The sequence below is a fragment of the Bos taurus genome, chromosome 7 (assembly GCF_002263795.3).
Source record: "Bos taurus isolate L1 Dominette 01449 registration number 42190680 breed Hereford chromosome 7, ARS-UCD2.0, whole genome shotgun sequence".
NCBI classification, from domain to species: Eukaryota; Metazoa; Chordata; class Mammalia; order Artiodactyla; family Bovidae; genus Bos; species Bos taurus.
The window spans coordinates 41,594,925-41,607,641 of NC_037334.1; the positions used below are offsets into that span (position 1 = coordinate 41,594,925).

The 12,717-nt window shown below is 36.0% G+C and overlaps 1 protein-coding gene across 1 annotated transcript in view; it reads right to left on the bottom strand.

The window, feature by feature from the left end:
- The window catches only part of MSANTD5 (Myb/SANT DNA binding domain containing 5), a 31,327-nt gene that overhangs the window by 1,711 nt on the left and 16,899 nt on the right, over positions 1–12,717 (bottom strand). Inside the window, exon 5 of the mRNA XM_059888914.1 lies at positions 652–694. Within this exon, the coding sequence (XP_059744897.1) occupies positions 652–694 (43 nt within the window). The remainder of the gene's footprint in view (positions 1–651; positions 695–12,717) is intronic.

Sequence of the window (12,717 nt, forward strand, 5' to 3'; positions counted from 1 at the left end):
AAAAAAAAGAACAGAATTGAGACGAAGGACAGATTGGGAAACAAATAAGCATATGAGTGAGTCTACAAAAGAACTGACATGAAACAACAGCAGCAATTTATTGGGGGTATAAAAGCATGATAAATCTAAAATATTGGAAATAGGTGTCGCTATATGGCAAGCTGATCTGATATGGCAAGCGGGAGGTGATTATTCAGAGTTAAACTGTTCTAAGTTCCTTTGGTGTGTTAAGGAGGCAGAGAAGATGCTGATTAACTTTAGATTCTGTTAACTATTCATGTCAGAATTTTAAGAATAACGACTAAAGTTGATTGAATTTATGTTTTGTTAGATATTCCTGTTGTTTAATTAAACAAAACAAAACAAAAACTCTGAAGAGTTACTGCTAAACCTGGTACAACTTCCAAATTTAAGAAGTGTGGGAGTTGGGGCAAGAAGGCAGGAATGTAATAGAGAAAATTCAATCAATTTAGTAGAATTCAGGAAAGGAAAGAAGAAATAAAGAGAGAAGAGAAAAAAAGAAACAGGATAAAAGGAAAGCACAAAATAATACGATAGAAATAACCCCCGATATGTTAGTAATTATAATAAATGTGTAATGTTTAACTAAAAAAAAAAAAATGAGTTTGTCTTGATCTAACACTAGCTCACCTTGTCCTCTTTGTATCCCCAAATAAACATTGACAGCATCACTCTGAAAAAATAAAAATAAAAAATACAGATAGTTACTTGCATTTTCCTAGAAGTTATCCTTCAAATTATTTATATATATAAATAATAAATGTAATAAATATATAAAATATTTATGTATAAATAATAAATATATATATATATATATAAATTATTTATATACACACATAGAGGGCTTCCCAAGTGATGCTAGTGGTAAAGAACTCACTGGCCATTTCAGGTAGATGTAAGAGATGTGGGTTCAGTCTCTAAATAGGGAAGATGCCCTGGAGGAGGGCATGACAACCCATTCCAATAGTATTGCCCGGAGAGTCCTATGAACAGAAGAGCCTGATGTACTACAGTCCATAGAGTTGCAAAAAGTCCGACACAACTGAAGCACCCACGCATATCTATATTCACAGGCAGGTAACGTTAGCCATTTTTAATCTTCATTATATTTTCCATTTCATATTTTCATATAAAATTTAGGCAAGTAATTTCTAGACTTTGATTTGAAAGTTTGAATTCATGTACAGTAAAAGAACAAGTAGGAAGCAGTATTAAGATTACAATGGATGCTGTGTAAACCACTCTTCATTCATTAAAAAAATAAATATTAAAATGAGTAGGAAATAAGAAAGATTGTCCTCCACAGTCAGTCTGTATTGAGCAGTGGGAGTCTTAAGTATTAGATTTATTCTTCAAGTGTAACTCACCACATCCAAAGCATACTGTAGTATAAATCATATTGGCTCTATCTCTTCTAATACCCTTATTTCACTTCCTCTTCAGAAAGCACATTTATGGTCAGGTCCCAAATCACTTTCTGTGGTCCATTTCATTCTCTATAATTTCTGCTGAACAGTACCGTAAAAAGTGCAGCCACTCACTCGACTTCAAACTCCATTTAGAATCTTCTGTTTCTTAACATAACAAAGGCTACATAGATCACATCACTCCTTTTCCAAAGTGATGCCTAAAATCCTGAATGATTTCAACCCAAATAACAGCCAGCACTGCCAAAAGTGTTAATCCAATAGAATCAGCCTGTATCAGATTACACAATGTGCTTGCATGAAAATGTCTCTACTCCTAAAAATTTTGGTTTATATTACCTATGCTGTTTTAAAGCTTTCTCGGTTGCAATCTATCTCATTTTCAGAGAATATGTAACAGCCTTTGGATATAATGAATCCTTCCTTCTTTAGTGAATACTGTTTATCCTTCAATTTCCTTTTATCCCATAAATTTCTTATTTCAATTATGGTAAAAAAAGATTTTAATTTTTATGAATATTTATTGTATATTTTATCACAGAATGTCATAATTATTTTCAATTATATTTCAGCATATGTTATAGGCAAAGGTACTGTTCACTGTAAGTTCAGAATAATAGCTCATAGACAATATCAGCAGTTAACAATTTTACCACATTGCACTATCATTTTATAATCAGTAATTTGCAATTACATCAATTATCAGAATTGCATAACAACAAGTGTTAGGTTTAAAAAGAGCTTCATGTCTTAAAAAAATGTGAATAAGCATTTGCGTAGCCCATTTATTTATTTTTTTAAGGATATATATTTTAGTATATTAAAATATCTTGTTAAACCAGGTTAAGTCAAATACTTTTCTTTTTTGAATTCCCTGGGTAATGAGATGCCCGATTGTTTATATATATATATATATATATATACACCCACACATATATATACTTTATATATATAAAGTACTTATATATATATATATATATATATATGTATACAAAGTACTTCTATATATATAGAAGTACTTTATTCTGAATAAACTTTTCTTAAGCACTTACTGAAGAATCCTTCCTCTTCATTAGTGAATAAAAATAAAATGCAATTTGGATTAGTACCTTTTATTATATCCACAGTTTCACAAAATCAGTGGCTTGATGACAGCAGTTCAATCTTCATAATATAAGCAATGTCATTTTCTGAGTAGACACGTTTAAAAATTTCTAAACAAATGTACATGTTAAATTTTATCTCCACTTATTTTAAATACCTCTGTGTGAACTCAGGAGCAACAATGATTTGATTCTAGGCTTTTTTAACTTGATAGTCAATTTAAACCTTTTTTTTTTAGGGGGGAGAGTAGGTATTCACTTAGCAACATCCACTGGGATTTAGACAATCTAGGTCAAGTCCTTAATATTCCAGGATGGCCATAAGCTAAGTTTAAGAAAGGAATTGCAATAACTTCTAGAGATATTTTCATTCTTAAGGGTCAATTCAGTGGGGGAAAAAGAAAACAATTATTTACTCAGATTCTTCTAATATTATTATGTCTCTCCACTCTGTGGATTATGTATTTCACTTACTTTACTTTACTTTGCAATTTTTTTGTTCCCACCATGTGGCTCGTGGGATCTACCCTGACCAGGCGTTGAACCCAGGGCATGGCAGTGGAATCACAAGACCTAACCACTAGACAGACAGGGAGTTCCTGAGTATCCTATAGTTTATATGTTGCTCTTCAGTTAGTGAAAAGTAATAGTCTGTATATATTCATCTATTATCCAGTTGTGATTATATTGACTAAAAATCTAATAAATCAAATGGAATGTGTTTAATGAGATCATATAAGCAGAAATTCTTAAGCTATCACACATGTTGGAGTTATCTATTTTAGATACTGCATAATTGCAAACTGTTTTCATTCTTTTAGAAAAAGCTATTAAATTAAATTATAAAACAATTTTCATGTATTAAACTAGTAAAATAATATTGCATGATATCTGCAATGATATTTAGAAAATATTCAATAACACATTTTATTAAACATTAAAACTTAAGTATTCTTATGTTTTCCTAATTTTCAGTAAATGAATTAAATACAAATTTTACTTGGGAAGGGGTAATATTGGTACCATCAAAATTTTTTAAATTTATTTTAAAATACTTGATCAAGAGGCAATTCCATTTACCATTGTATCAAAAAAATGAAATACCTAGGAATAAATCTACCTAAGGAAATAAAAGACCTATACTCTGAAAACTATAAGCTTTTAATGAAAGAAATCAAAGAAGACATAAACAGATGAAAGCATATGCCATGTTCTTGGGTTGGAAGAATCAATATTGTCAAAATAACTATACTACCCAAGGCAATCCACAGCTTCAACGCAATCTCTATGAAATTACCAATGATATTTTTCACAGAACTAGGACAAAAACAACAAAATCTCAAAATTTTATGGAGATACAAAAGACCCTGGATAGCCAAAACAATCTAGAGAAAGAAAAATAAAGCTGGAGAAATCAGACCCCCTGCCTTCAGACTATACTACTAAGTTACAGCCATCAAAACAGTATGGTTAGTTAGTTAGTTAGTGAAGTCACTCAGTCGTGCCCTACTTTTTGTGACCCCATGGACTGTAACCCATCAGGCTCTTCAGTCCATGGGATTTTCCAGGCATGAATACTGGAGTGGGTTTCCATTTCCTTCTCCAGGGGATCTTCCCAACCTAGGGATAGAACCTGGGTCTCCCGCATTATAGAAAGACGCTTTGCAGTCTAAGCTACCAGGGAAGCCCAAATAGAAATATAGATCAATGGAACAGGATAAAAAAAAAAAAAAAACAGAAATAAGTCCATGCACTTATAGTCAATTAATCTATGACAAAGGAGGCAAGAATGCACAATGTTGGAAAGACAGCCTCTTCAACAAATGGTGCTGGGAAAAATGGACAGCCACATGTAAAAGAATGAAATTAGATCATTCCTTAACTCCATACAAAAAGTTAAGCTCAAAATGGATTAAAGATCTAAATGTTAGAAGGGACATTATAAAACTCTTAGAGGAAAACATAGGCATAGCAGTCTCTGACATAAATCACAGCAAAATCTTTTTTAATCCATCTCCCAAAATAAAGGGGATAAAAAGCAAAAATAAACAAATGGGATCTACTTAAACTCAAAAGCTTTTCACAGCAAAGGAAATAACAAATAAAAAGACAAACCACAGATTGGGAGAAAATATTTACAAATGATGTGACTGATAAGGGATTAGTTTCCAAAATTTACAAAGAGCTTATGACACTTAATAGCATTAAAGCAAGCAACACTCAAAGAATGGGCAGAAGATGTGAATAGACATTTCTCTAAAGAGGACATACAGATGGCCAATAGGCTATGAAAAGATACTCAAAATCACTAGTTATTAGAGAAATGCAAATCAAAACTGCAATGAGATACAACCTTACACCAGTCAGAATGAATATCATCAAAAAATCCACAAACAACAAATGCTGGAGAGGGTATGGAGAGAAAGAAACCCTCTTGTGCTGTTGGTAGGAATGTAAGTTGATACAGCCACTATGGAGAACAGTATGGAAATTCCTTAAAAAGCTAAAAATAGAGCTACCATATGGCCCTGAAATCCCACATCTGAACATACATCCAGAGAAAAACAATGTACTCAATTTTTGAATTACAATGGGTCTCAGTGAAGACTTCTTTATGTTTACATTTTTGAGTTCTTTGGGTTTCATGGAGCTGGATATTTTCTTTCTTTCTCTCTCTCTTTCTCTACTTCTCTACATATGTATATAGTAAGATGCATATATCTGTAAGAATTTAAGTTAGAAACTGATGAATTTGTGTATGTGTTACCAAGAAGCCTTTTCTTTTGCTCTCAGGGTATAATCATCCTCAGGGAAGCACAAGGACCATATTTGTGTTAGCCACAAGATGGTAGCTATATTGGGATGGATTTTGGTTTAATCAGAGAATTACTGAACTCAGCAAGTCCAGGTATTAATAGAATCTTGAAATACCCTTATATTTCCTAAACGTACTATGAAAGGTGGTGTAAATTGCATACATCCCCAGGAGGCATCCAAAACTGTAAGCATGGTGTGGGGCTATGCATTTGAGTATTCTAAAAGAAGTGAGAATTGTAATAGGATATCTATTTTTAATTTTTGTATTCAAGCCTAACTTTTTTTTTTTTTGGTCACACTGGTCTATTAATAATCATGAGGCTTCCCATGTGGCAGAGTGGTAAAAAATATGATTGTTAATACAGCAGACACAAGAGACACAGTTACCATCCCTGGGTGGGGAAGATCCCCTGAAGTAGGAAGGAGCAACACACTCCAGTATTCTTGCATGGAAAATTATATGGACAGGGGAAACTGGTGGGCTTCAGTCCATGGGATCACAAAGAGTCAGACATGACTAAGTGACTGAGTATATGTGTGTGTGTGTATATATAAAATAACTATCTATTTTGAAAATTATACTTCTCACATAATCCTTACACATAAGGACCGTTAAAGATATAATTGAGGAGCTACAGGACCTCTATTTCAGCAAAAAGTCTAGATAAAATTGACCATTTTTCTATATCTAGTCTCTCAGTTGACATCTCTTACAAAGCATAAGTTCTGATATCTATGCTAAATAGTGGCTGCTTTGTCTGACTCTCATTTATGAATTATGAATCATTGATCCCAAACTTTAAACTTTGGAATGACTGAAGAAGCAAGAGATGTGCACATCCAGTAAGGAAAAGTTGTAAGAATTTCAGTAAACAGGTTTTCCAGAGAAGCTTATCATTTTGTTCAGGGTTGAGTGGTGCCTAGGAGGAGCAACAGTGGTGTCTTTCTTTACATGAAATGTCCTCAGGCACATTTTGGAAATTGCTTGTGGTTATATAATCTCCAGACCTGATTTGCTAGCATTTCTGGCAAATTCTGCAAGTCCATTATTCTTTTTAATATAATAATTTCTGAATAAATTGGAATTTATTTGTATTGAAAAATAAATTTACTTGTTAAGTATTTAAGCTAATTATATTCCAAATCTCATTTAATTCAGTTGTGCAACCTTGTTGAATATGAATAAATGCTTAGTAAGCCTATGGTCATGGATGTTAAGCAGTAAAAGTCTTCTTTTTCCTTCAGTTTGGACTTACATCATGTAATATGAGGTACATTTTCAACAGAAAACTATCCTTTTTAAAAATTTTATTTATCATCCAGTTTTTCTTTTTCTTTTGGTTTGAGAAAAATTTCCATAATATATTAAGAGATAAGCAAGTAATATTCGTTTACCATTTGAAAATCATTTGTCTAACAGTTCAAGCTCAAAAAATCTCTAAATAGTCACTAATATTTATTATAAAAATATCCAAATTTGTATTATTTCTTCAAAAATGTGGTTCTTCTATTCTGGAAAAAATTATTCTTTTCAACTCTAAAATACATCAGTCATTCATCACTGTCATGATTTTGATAATCCAAGATTTTTTTCTAACTTCTTACTAATTAATACTCCCTGGGATTAGGAGTTCTCTGGCAGTCTACAGTCTTGGACTTAGCACTCCCACTCCAAAGGCTCAGGCCTGATCTCTGTCTGGAAACTTAGACTCCACAAGTCATTTGTCATGGCATTAAAGGGTATTAAAACAAACATATAAAAAAAAAAAAACAAGAAATAAGAGATGAGCCCCAAATAAATGATGAATACAAAATCAAGCAAATAATAACAAAAATAATTGAACACATACATATACACACATGAACAAAATCAATACAGTCCAAAGAAAATAAAGTACAAGAAACTGACCTGGTGAGGAAAGGAAACCAAAAATGATATCGACCAATTAAAGGCAAAACTATCTAAAGCACAAACTGGAAAACAAAACTAAACAAGGGGCCAAATGGGAAATAAAGCAAAGAAAACAAAATTAACAAATATGGTGGAAAAAAAAAAAGAAAAGAGAGGAAGAATAGAAAACAAAAGTTAAACAGACGTACATAAGATTTATGTATATTAAAGAATAGCTACAGCAGGAGAAGAAAATTAAGAAAACAAAAGAAAAAAATATCAATTTTTTTATTTTAAAAAATTAGATTAAAAAAAACACACATAACTTCAAAAGGCCAACATAGAGGCAGAAGTTTATTAAGGAAATAAAAACTGTGATTAAAAAAAAAGTTCTCAAAAGCTTAAACAGAGTTATTAGTACCAATAAAAACCAACAACCACAGCAACAGATGAAGAAAAAAAAAAAAATCTAGAACTAACTGCCAAACAAGTCAAAATATAAAAATAATAATACATGTTTTTCTCAATCTCTGCTGTCATTTCTTTTCCTTCACTGTGAGTCACAGTCCACCTTTGCTTCTCTACGATGTCCTCCAGCACTGGGCTGGTCTCCGGACCTGGTGTGGGGGCAGCTCAGACTTTAATCTGATCCTACCCCTGTGTGTTCTTGCCTCCAATGTCCATAGCTGCCAGAGCAAGTGTATTTTGTTTGGGGGGAACTCTTATTGCCCTTTTACAAATTCCATAGACACAGAGTCTGCCTAATTGGTCATATGAATTCAATCTGCAGCTCTTATAGATGGTGGGAAGGTTTTGGTCCTCTTCCTTCCAAAGGACCTTGTCCCTGGGTTTCAGTTGTGGTTTTATCTCCACCTCTGCATGTGAGTTATCTACAAAAGTTTGCTCCTGAGGCTGCCCTGGAGGATTTAGGTCTGCCCCAGGGAGGACAGGACTTCCCTGGTGGCTTAGATGGTGAAGAATCTGACTGTAATTCAGGACACCTGAGTTTGATCCCTGGGTTAGGAAGATCCCCTGGAGAAGGAAATGGTAACCCATTTCAGTATTCTTACCTGGAAACTCTCATGGACAGAGGAGTCTGGTGGGCTATAGTCCATGGGGTCTCAGAGTCAGACACAAATGAGTGACTAACAGTCTACAATCAATCAGTGAGAATTGTGTAAGGAGGTGGTACAGCCGTTTCAATCTCAGGGACCAAGCAGCACCAGGTACTCAAGGGAAGCCAGTGGCTAGGGAAGCGCTCTTAGTGTTTTTTCTAACCTCTAGTAGCTCTGTCCCAGGGGGAATTGAGCATGGAAGTGGTGCCATTGCTTGGATCACAGAGACTCTGGCAGCAGTAACTGTGCAGGGACAGCAGCTGCCTCAGTCATGGGAGTTATGCCCTATTAGATTCATTTTCTAGCCTCTGGCAGCTGGCAGTCAAATGGCCTTCTTGGCTGGTCCTTCTCTGTTGCTCAGCATGCTAAGTCACTTCAGTTGTGTCTGACTCTGTGCAACCCCATAGACGGCAGCCCACCAGGCTCCCCCGTCCCTGGGATTCTCCAGGCAAGAACACTGGAGTGGGTTGCCATTTCCTTCTCCAATGCATGAAACTGAAAAGTGAAAGTGAAGTCGCTCAGTCATGTCTGACCCTCAGCGACCCCATGGACTGCAGCCTACCAGGCTCCTCCGTCCATGGGATTCTACAGGCAAGAGTAGTGGAGCAGGGTGCCACTGCTCAGCATATCAGACCCTTAAATGGCAACCCTGGATGGAATTCTCTATTGCTCAATGCATCAGACACTTAAAGTACTGTTCTCTCTGGTGCCTTTTTCTATTGTTCAGCAGCCAGAGCTGGTGTTTGGGGAGAGAGAGGCTACAGTGATGGCTCCATCCCTTGTGTGTGACTCAGCAGTTTTGCCTTGCCTTCATGGCTGTTTGGCTTTCCTCCCCAGGCATTTCCCACCACAATCTCCTCCTTCATGTTCTCTTGGGCCATCTCCCTGCAGGCAACAGCAGACCTCACCCTGAGATTTCTCTCCAATCCCTATGATCCAGCTCCCAGCCACTGCACTTTCTAGGGGACTTGCATACCTGTGTGGGGTATGTATGGCTTTGGCAAGGGTTGTCTATGTGATTCTCATTCCATTCAGCCTGTCACAGATCAGCTGATGCACTCTCCAACAGCCTCAAATGCTTCTCCTCTGTCTCAAGCAATTGCCCTGATGTGGGAATTTGACCCTGCTTCAGTTCCCCCAACCTCTGGATGTAAGTCCAGTTCTGTTTACTCTCCTTCCCCCACTTCTTTTGTCCTACTGAGTTTTGTGTACATTTGTATATTCCTTTCTCATGGTCAGGGGCTTCTGCCCACTTTCAACCTGTGTTCTGCAAAATCTTCTGTGTCTGAAGGTGTATTCCTAATGCATCATGGAGAGAGATGTACTCCACATCCACCTACACCTCCACCACCTTGACTTTCCAAACAGGTGAATTTTTGATGTTGTAAACAACCCCCATATGATGAAATCACTTGATGTTTGTTGCAATTCTCCATTGGTTGTTTTTAAAGTTTTTTTTTTTTTTTTTTTGAAGAGACGTACGCATGCAAGCTAAATAAAGAACTATAAAATGTTTACTTATTTTTTCAATTTTGTTTTGAATCTAACTGCAAATTTTATAGGAAATTCCATAAACGAATAATCAGTGTTACCTATTATGAAAAAGAAACCCCAATCTGGTACCTAAAGTCAGAAGGTAAGTTGATAACAATTAACACCCAAAATATTTTGTAAAGTTTCCATGAAATAATAAAAGAAACATATCTATACCTATTTGAGTAAGATATAAATAGTTGCCTGCCCTTAATAAACTCACATAATAAATATGTCAAATGTTTTACTAAACATGTGCATCATTCTTATTGCCAAGAAGGAGCACAAATTGAAAATCAGTATAACTGAGTATGATTTGCACTTGTCAATTGAATGAATTCAGCAATACACAGAAGGTGCTTTCTTCTCTATGTTCAAAATAATATTCTTTTCTCATTCTTTAAGACCTGAATTCATAAGTATAATTTATTTCTCTCACTTTGAGAAGACAGATTTGTTTCATTTATAAATAAATATTGAAGTATAGGTGACTTAGAGTGTTGTGTTAATTTCATATGTACAGTAAAGTAATTCAGTTATATGTATATATTCATTTCCATTATGATTTGTCCCAGAATAATGAATACAGTCTCCTGTGCTCTATATCATGAATGTACTGTTTATCCATCCTATATATTAACATATTAGCTAGCCTGTGCTAATCACAAATTCCCATGATTTCTTCCCTCCTTTACTCCCCACTTGACAACCACAAATCTGTTCTTTACATCATTGAGTGTCTATTTTGTTTTTTAAATATGTTTATTAAATAATATATATACATATGGGCATCTTGAGTGGCGCCAGTGGTAAAGATCCACCTGTCAAATCAGGAGATGCAAGAGACTCAGTTTCAATCCTTGAGTTGGTAAGATCCCCTGGAGTAGGAAACTGCAACCTACTCTAGTGTTCTTGCCTGGAAAATTCCATGGACAGAAGAGCATGGTGGACTACAGTTCATGGGATCAAAGAGTTGGACATGACTGAGCATGTGTATATATATATATATATATATCATTGGATAGATAGATAATGAAGATATGACATACCATCATTCATCATTCATTTGTTGATGGACATTTAGGTTGTTTCCATGTCTTGGGTATTGCAAAGAGTACTGCTATTAGCAGAGAGTTGAATTTATCTTTTCAAATTTTAGTTTTATCTGGGTATATGTCCAGAAGTGGACTATGGCATTTTTGCATACAACTGATGATGGTCCTTATTGTCAAATTCGGCAAAGACTTAAAGAAAGTAGGGAAAACCACTAGACCGACGACTCAGTTCAGTTCAGTTCAGTCACTCAGTCATGTCCGACTCTTTGTGACCCCATGATTGCAGCATGCCAGGCCTCCCTGTCCATCACCAACTCCTGGAGTTCACTCAGACTCACGATCATTGAGTCAGTGATGCCATCCAGCCATCTCATCCTCTGTCATCCCCTTCTCCTCCTGCCCCCAATCCCTCCCAGCATCAGAGTCTTTTCCAGTGAGTCAACTCTTTGCATGAGGTGGCCAAAGTACTGGAGTTTCAGGTTTAGCATCATTCCTTCCAAAGAATACCCAGGACTGATCTCCTTTAAAATGGACTGGTTGGATCTCCTTGCAGTCCAAGGGACTCTCAAGAGTCTTCCCCAACACCACAGTTCAAAAGCATCAATTCTTCGGCACTCAGCCTTCTTCACAATCCAACTCTCACATCCATACATGACCACTGGAAAAACCATAGCCTTGACTAGATGGACCTTTGTTGGCAAAGTAACGTCTCTGCTTTTGAATATGCTATCTAGGTTGGTCTAACTTTCCTTCCAAGGAGTAAGCGTCTTTTAATTTCATGGCTGTAGTCACCATCTGCAATGATATTGGAGCCCCCCAAAATTAAGTCTGACACTGTTTCCACTGTTTCCCCATCTATTTCCCATGAAGTGATGGGACCAGATGCCATGATCTTCGTTTTCTGAATGTTGAACTTTAAGCCAACTTTTTCACTTTCCACTTTCACTTTCATCAAGAGGCTTTTGAGTTCCTCTTCACTTTCTGCCATAAGGGTGATGTCATCTGCATATCTGAGGTTATTGATACTTCTCCTGGCAATCTTGATTCTAGCTTGTGTTTCTTCCAGCCCAGCATTTCTCATGATGTACTCTGCATAGAAGTTAAATAAGCAGGGTGACAATATACAGCCTTGACGTCATACTCCTTTTCCTATTTGGAACCAGTCTGTTGTTCCATGTCTAATTCTAACTGTTGCTTCCTGACCTGCATATAGGTTTCTCAAGAGGCAGGTCAGGTGGTCTGGTATTCCTATCTCTTTCAGAATTTTCCACAGTTTATTGTGATCCATACAGTCAAAGGCTTTGGCATAGTCAATAAAACAGTATTAGATGTTTGTTCTGTAACTCTCTTGCTTTTTCAATGATCTATAGGATGTTGGCAATTTGATCTCTGGCTACTCTGCCTTTTCTAAATCCAGCTTGAACATCTGGAAGTTCACACTTCACATACTGTTGAAGCCTGGCTTGGAGAATTTGGAGCATTACGTTACTAGAGTGTGAGATGAGTGCAATTGTGTGGTAGTTTGAGCAGTCCTTGGCATTGCCTTTCTTTGGGATTTGAATGAAAACTGACCTTTTCCAGTCCTGTGGCCACTGCTGAGTTTTTCAAATTTGCTCGCATGTTGAGTGTGTAGCACTTTCATGGCATCATCTTTTAGGATTTGATGTAACTCAAATGGAATTCTGTCACCTCCAATAACTTTGTTCGTAGTGATGCTTCCTAAGGCCCACTAGACATCACATTCTAGGATGTCTG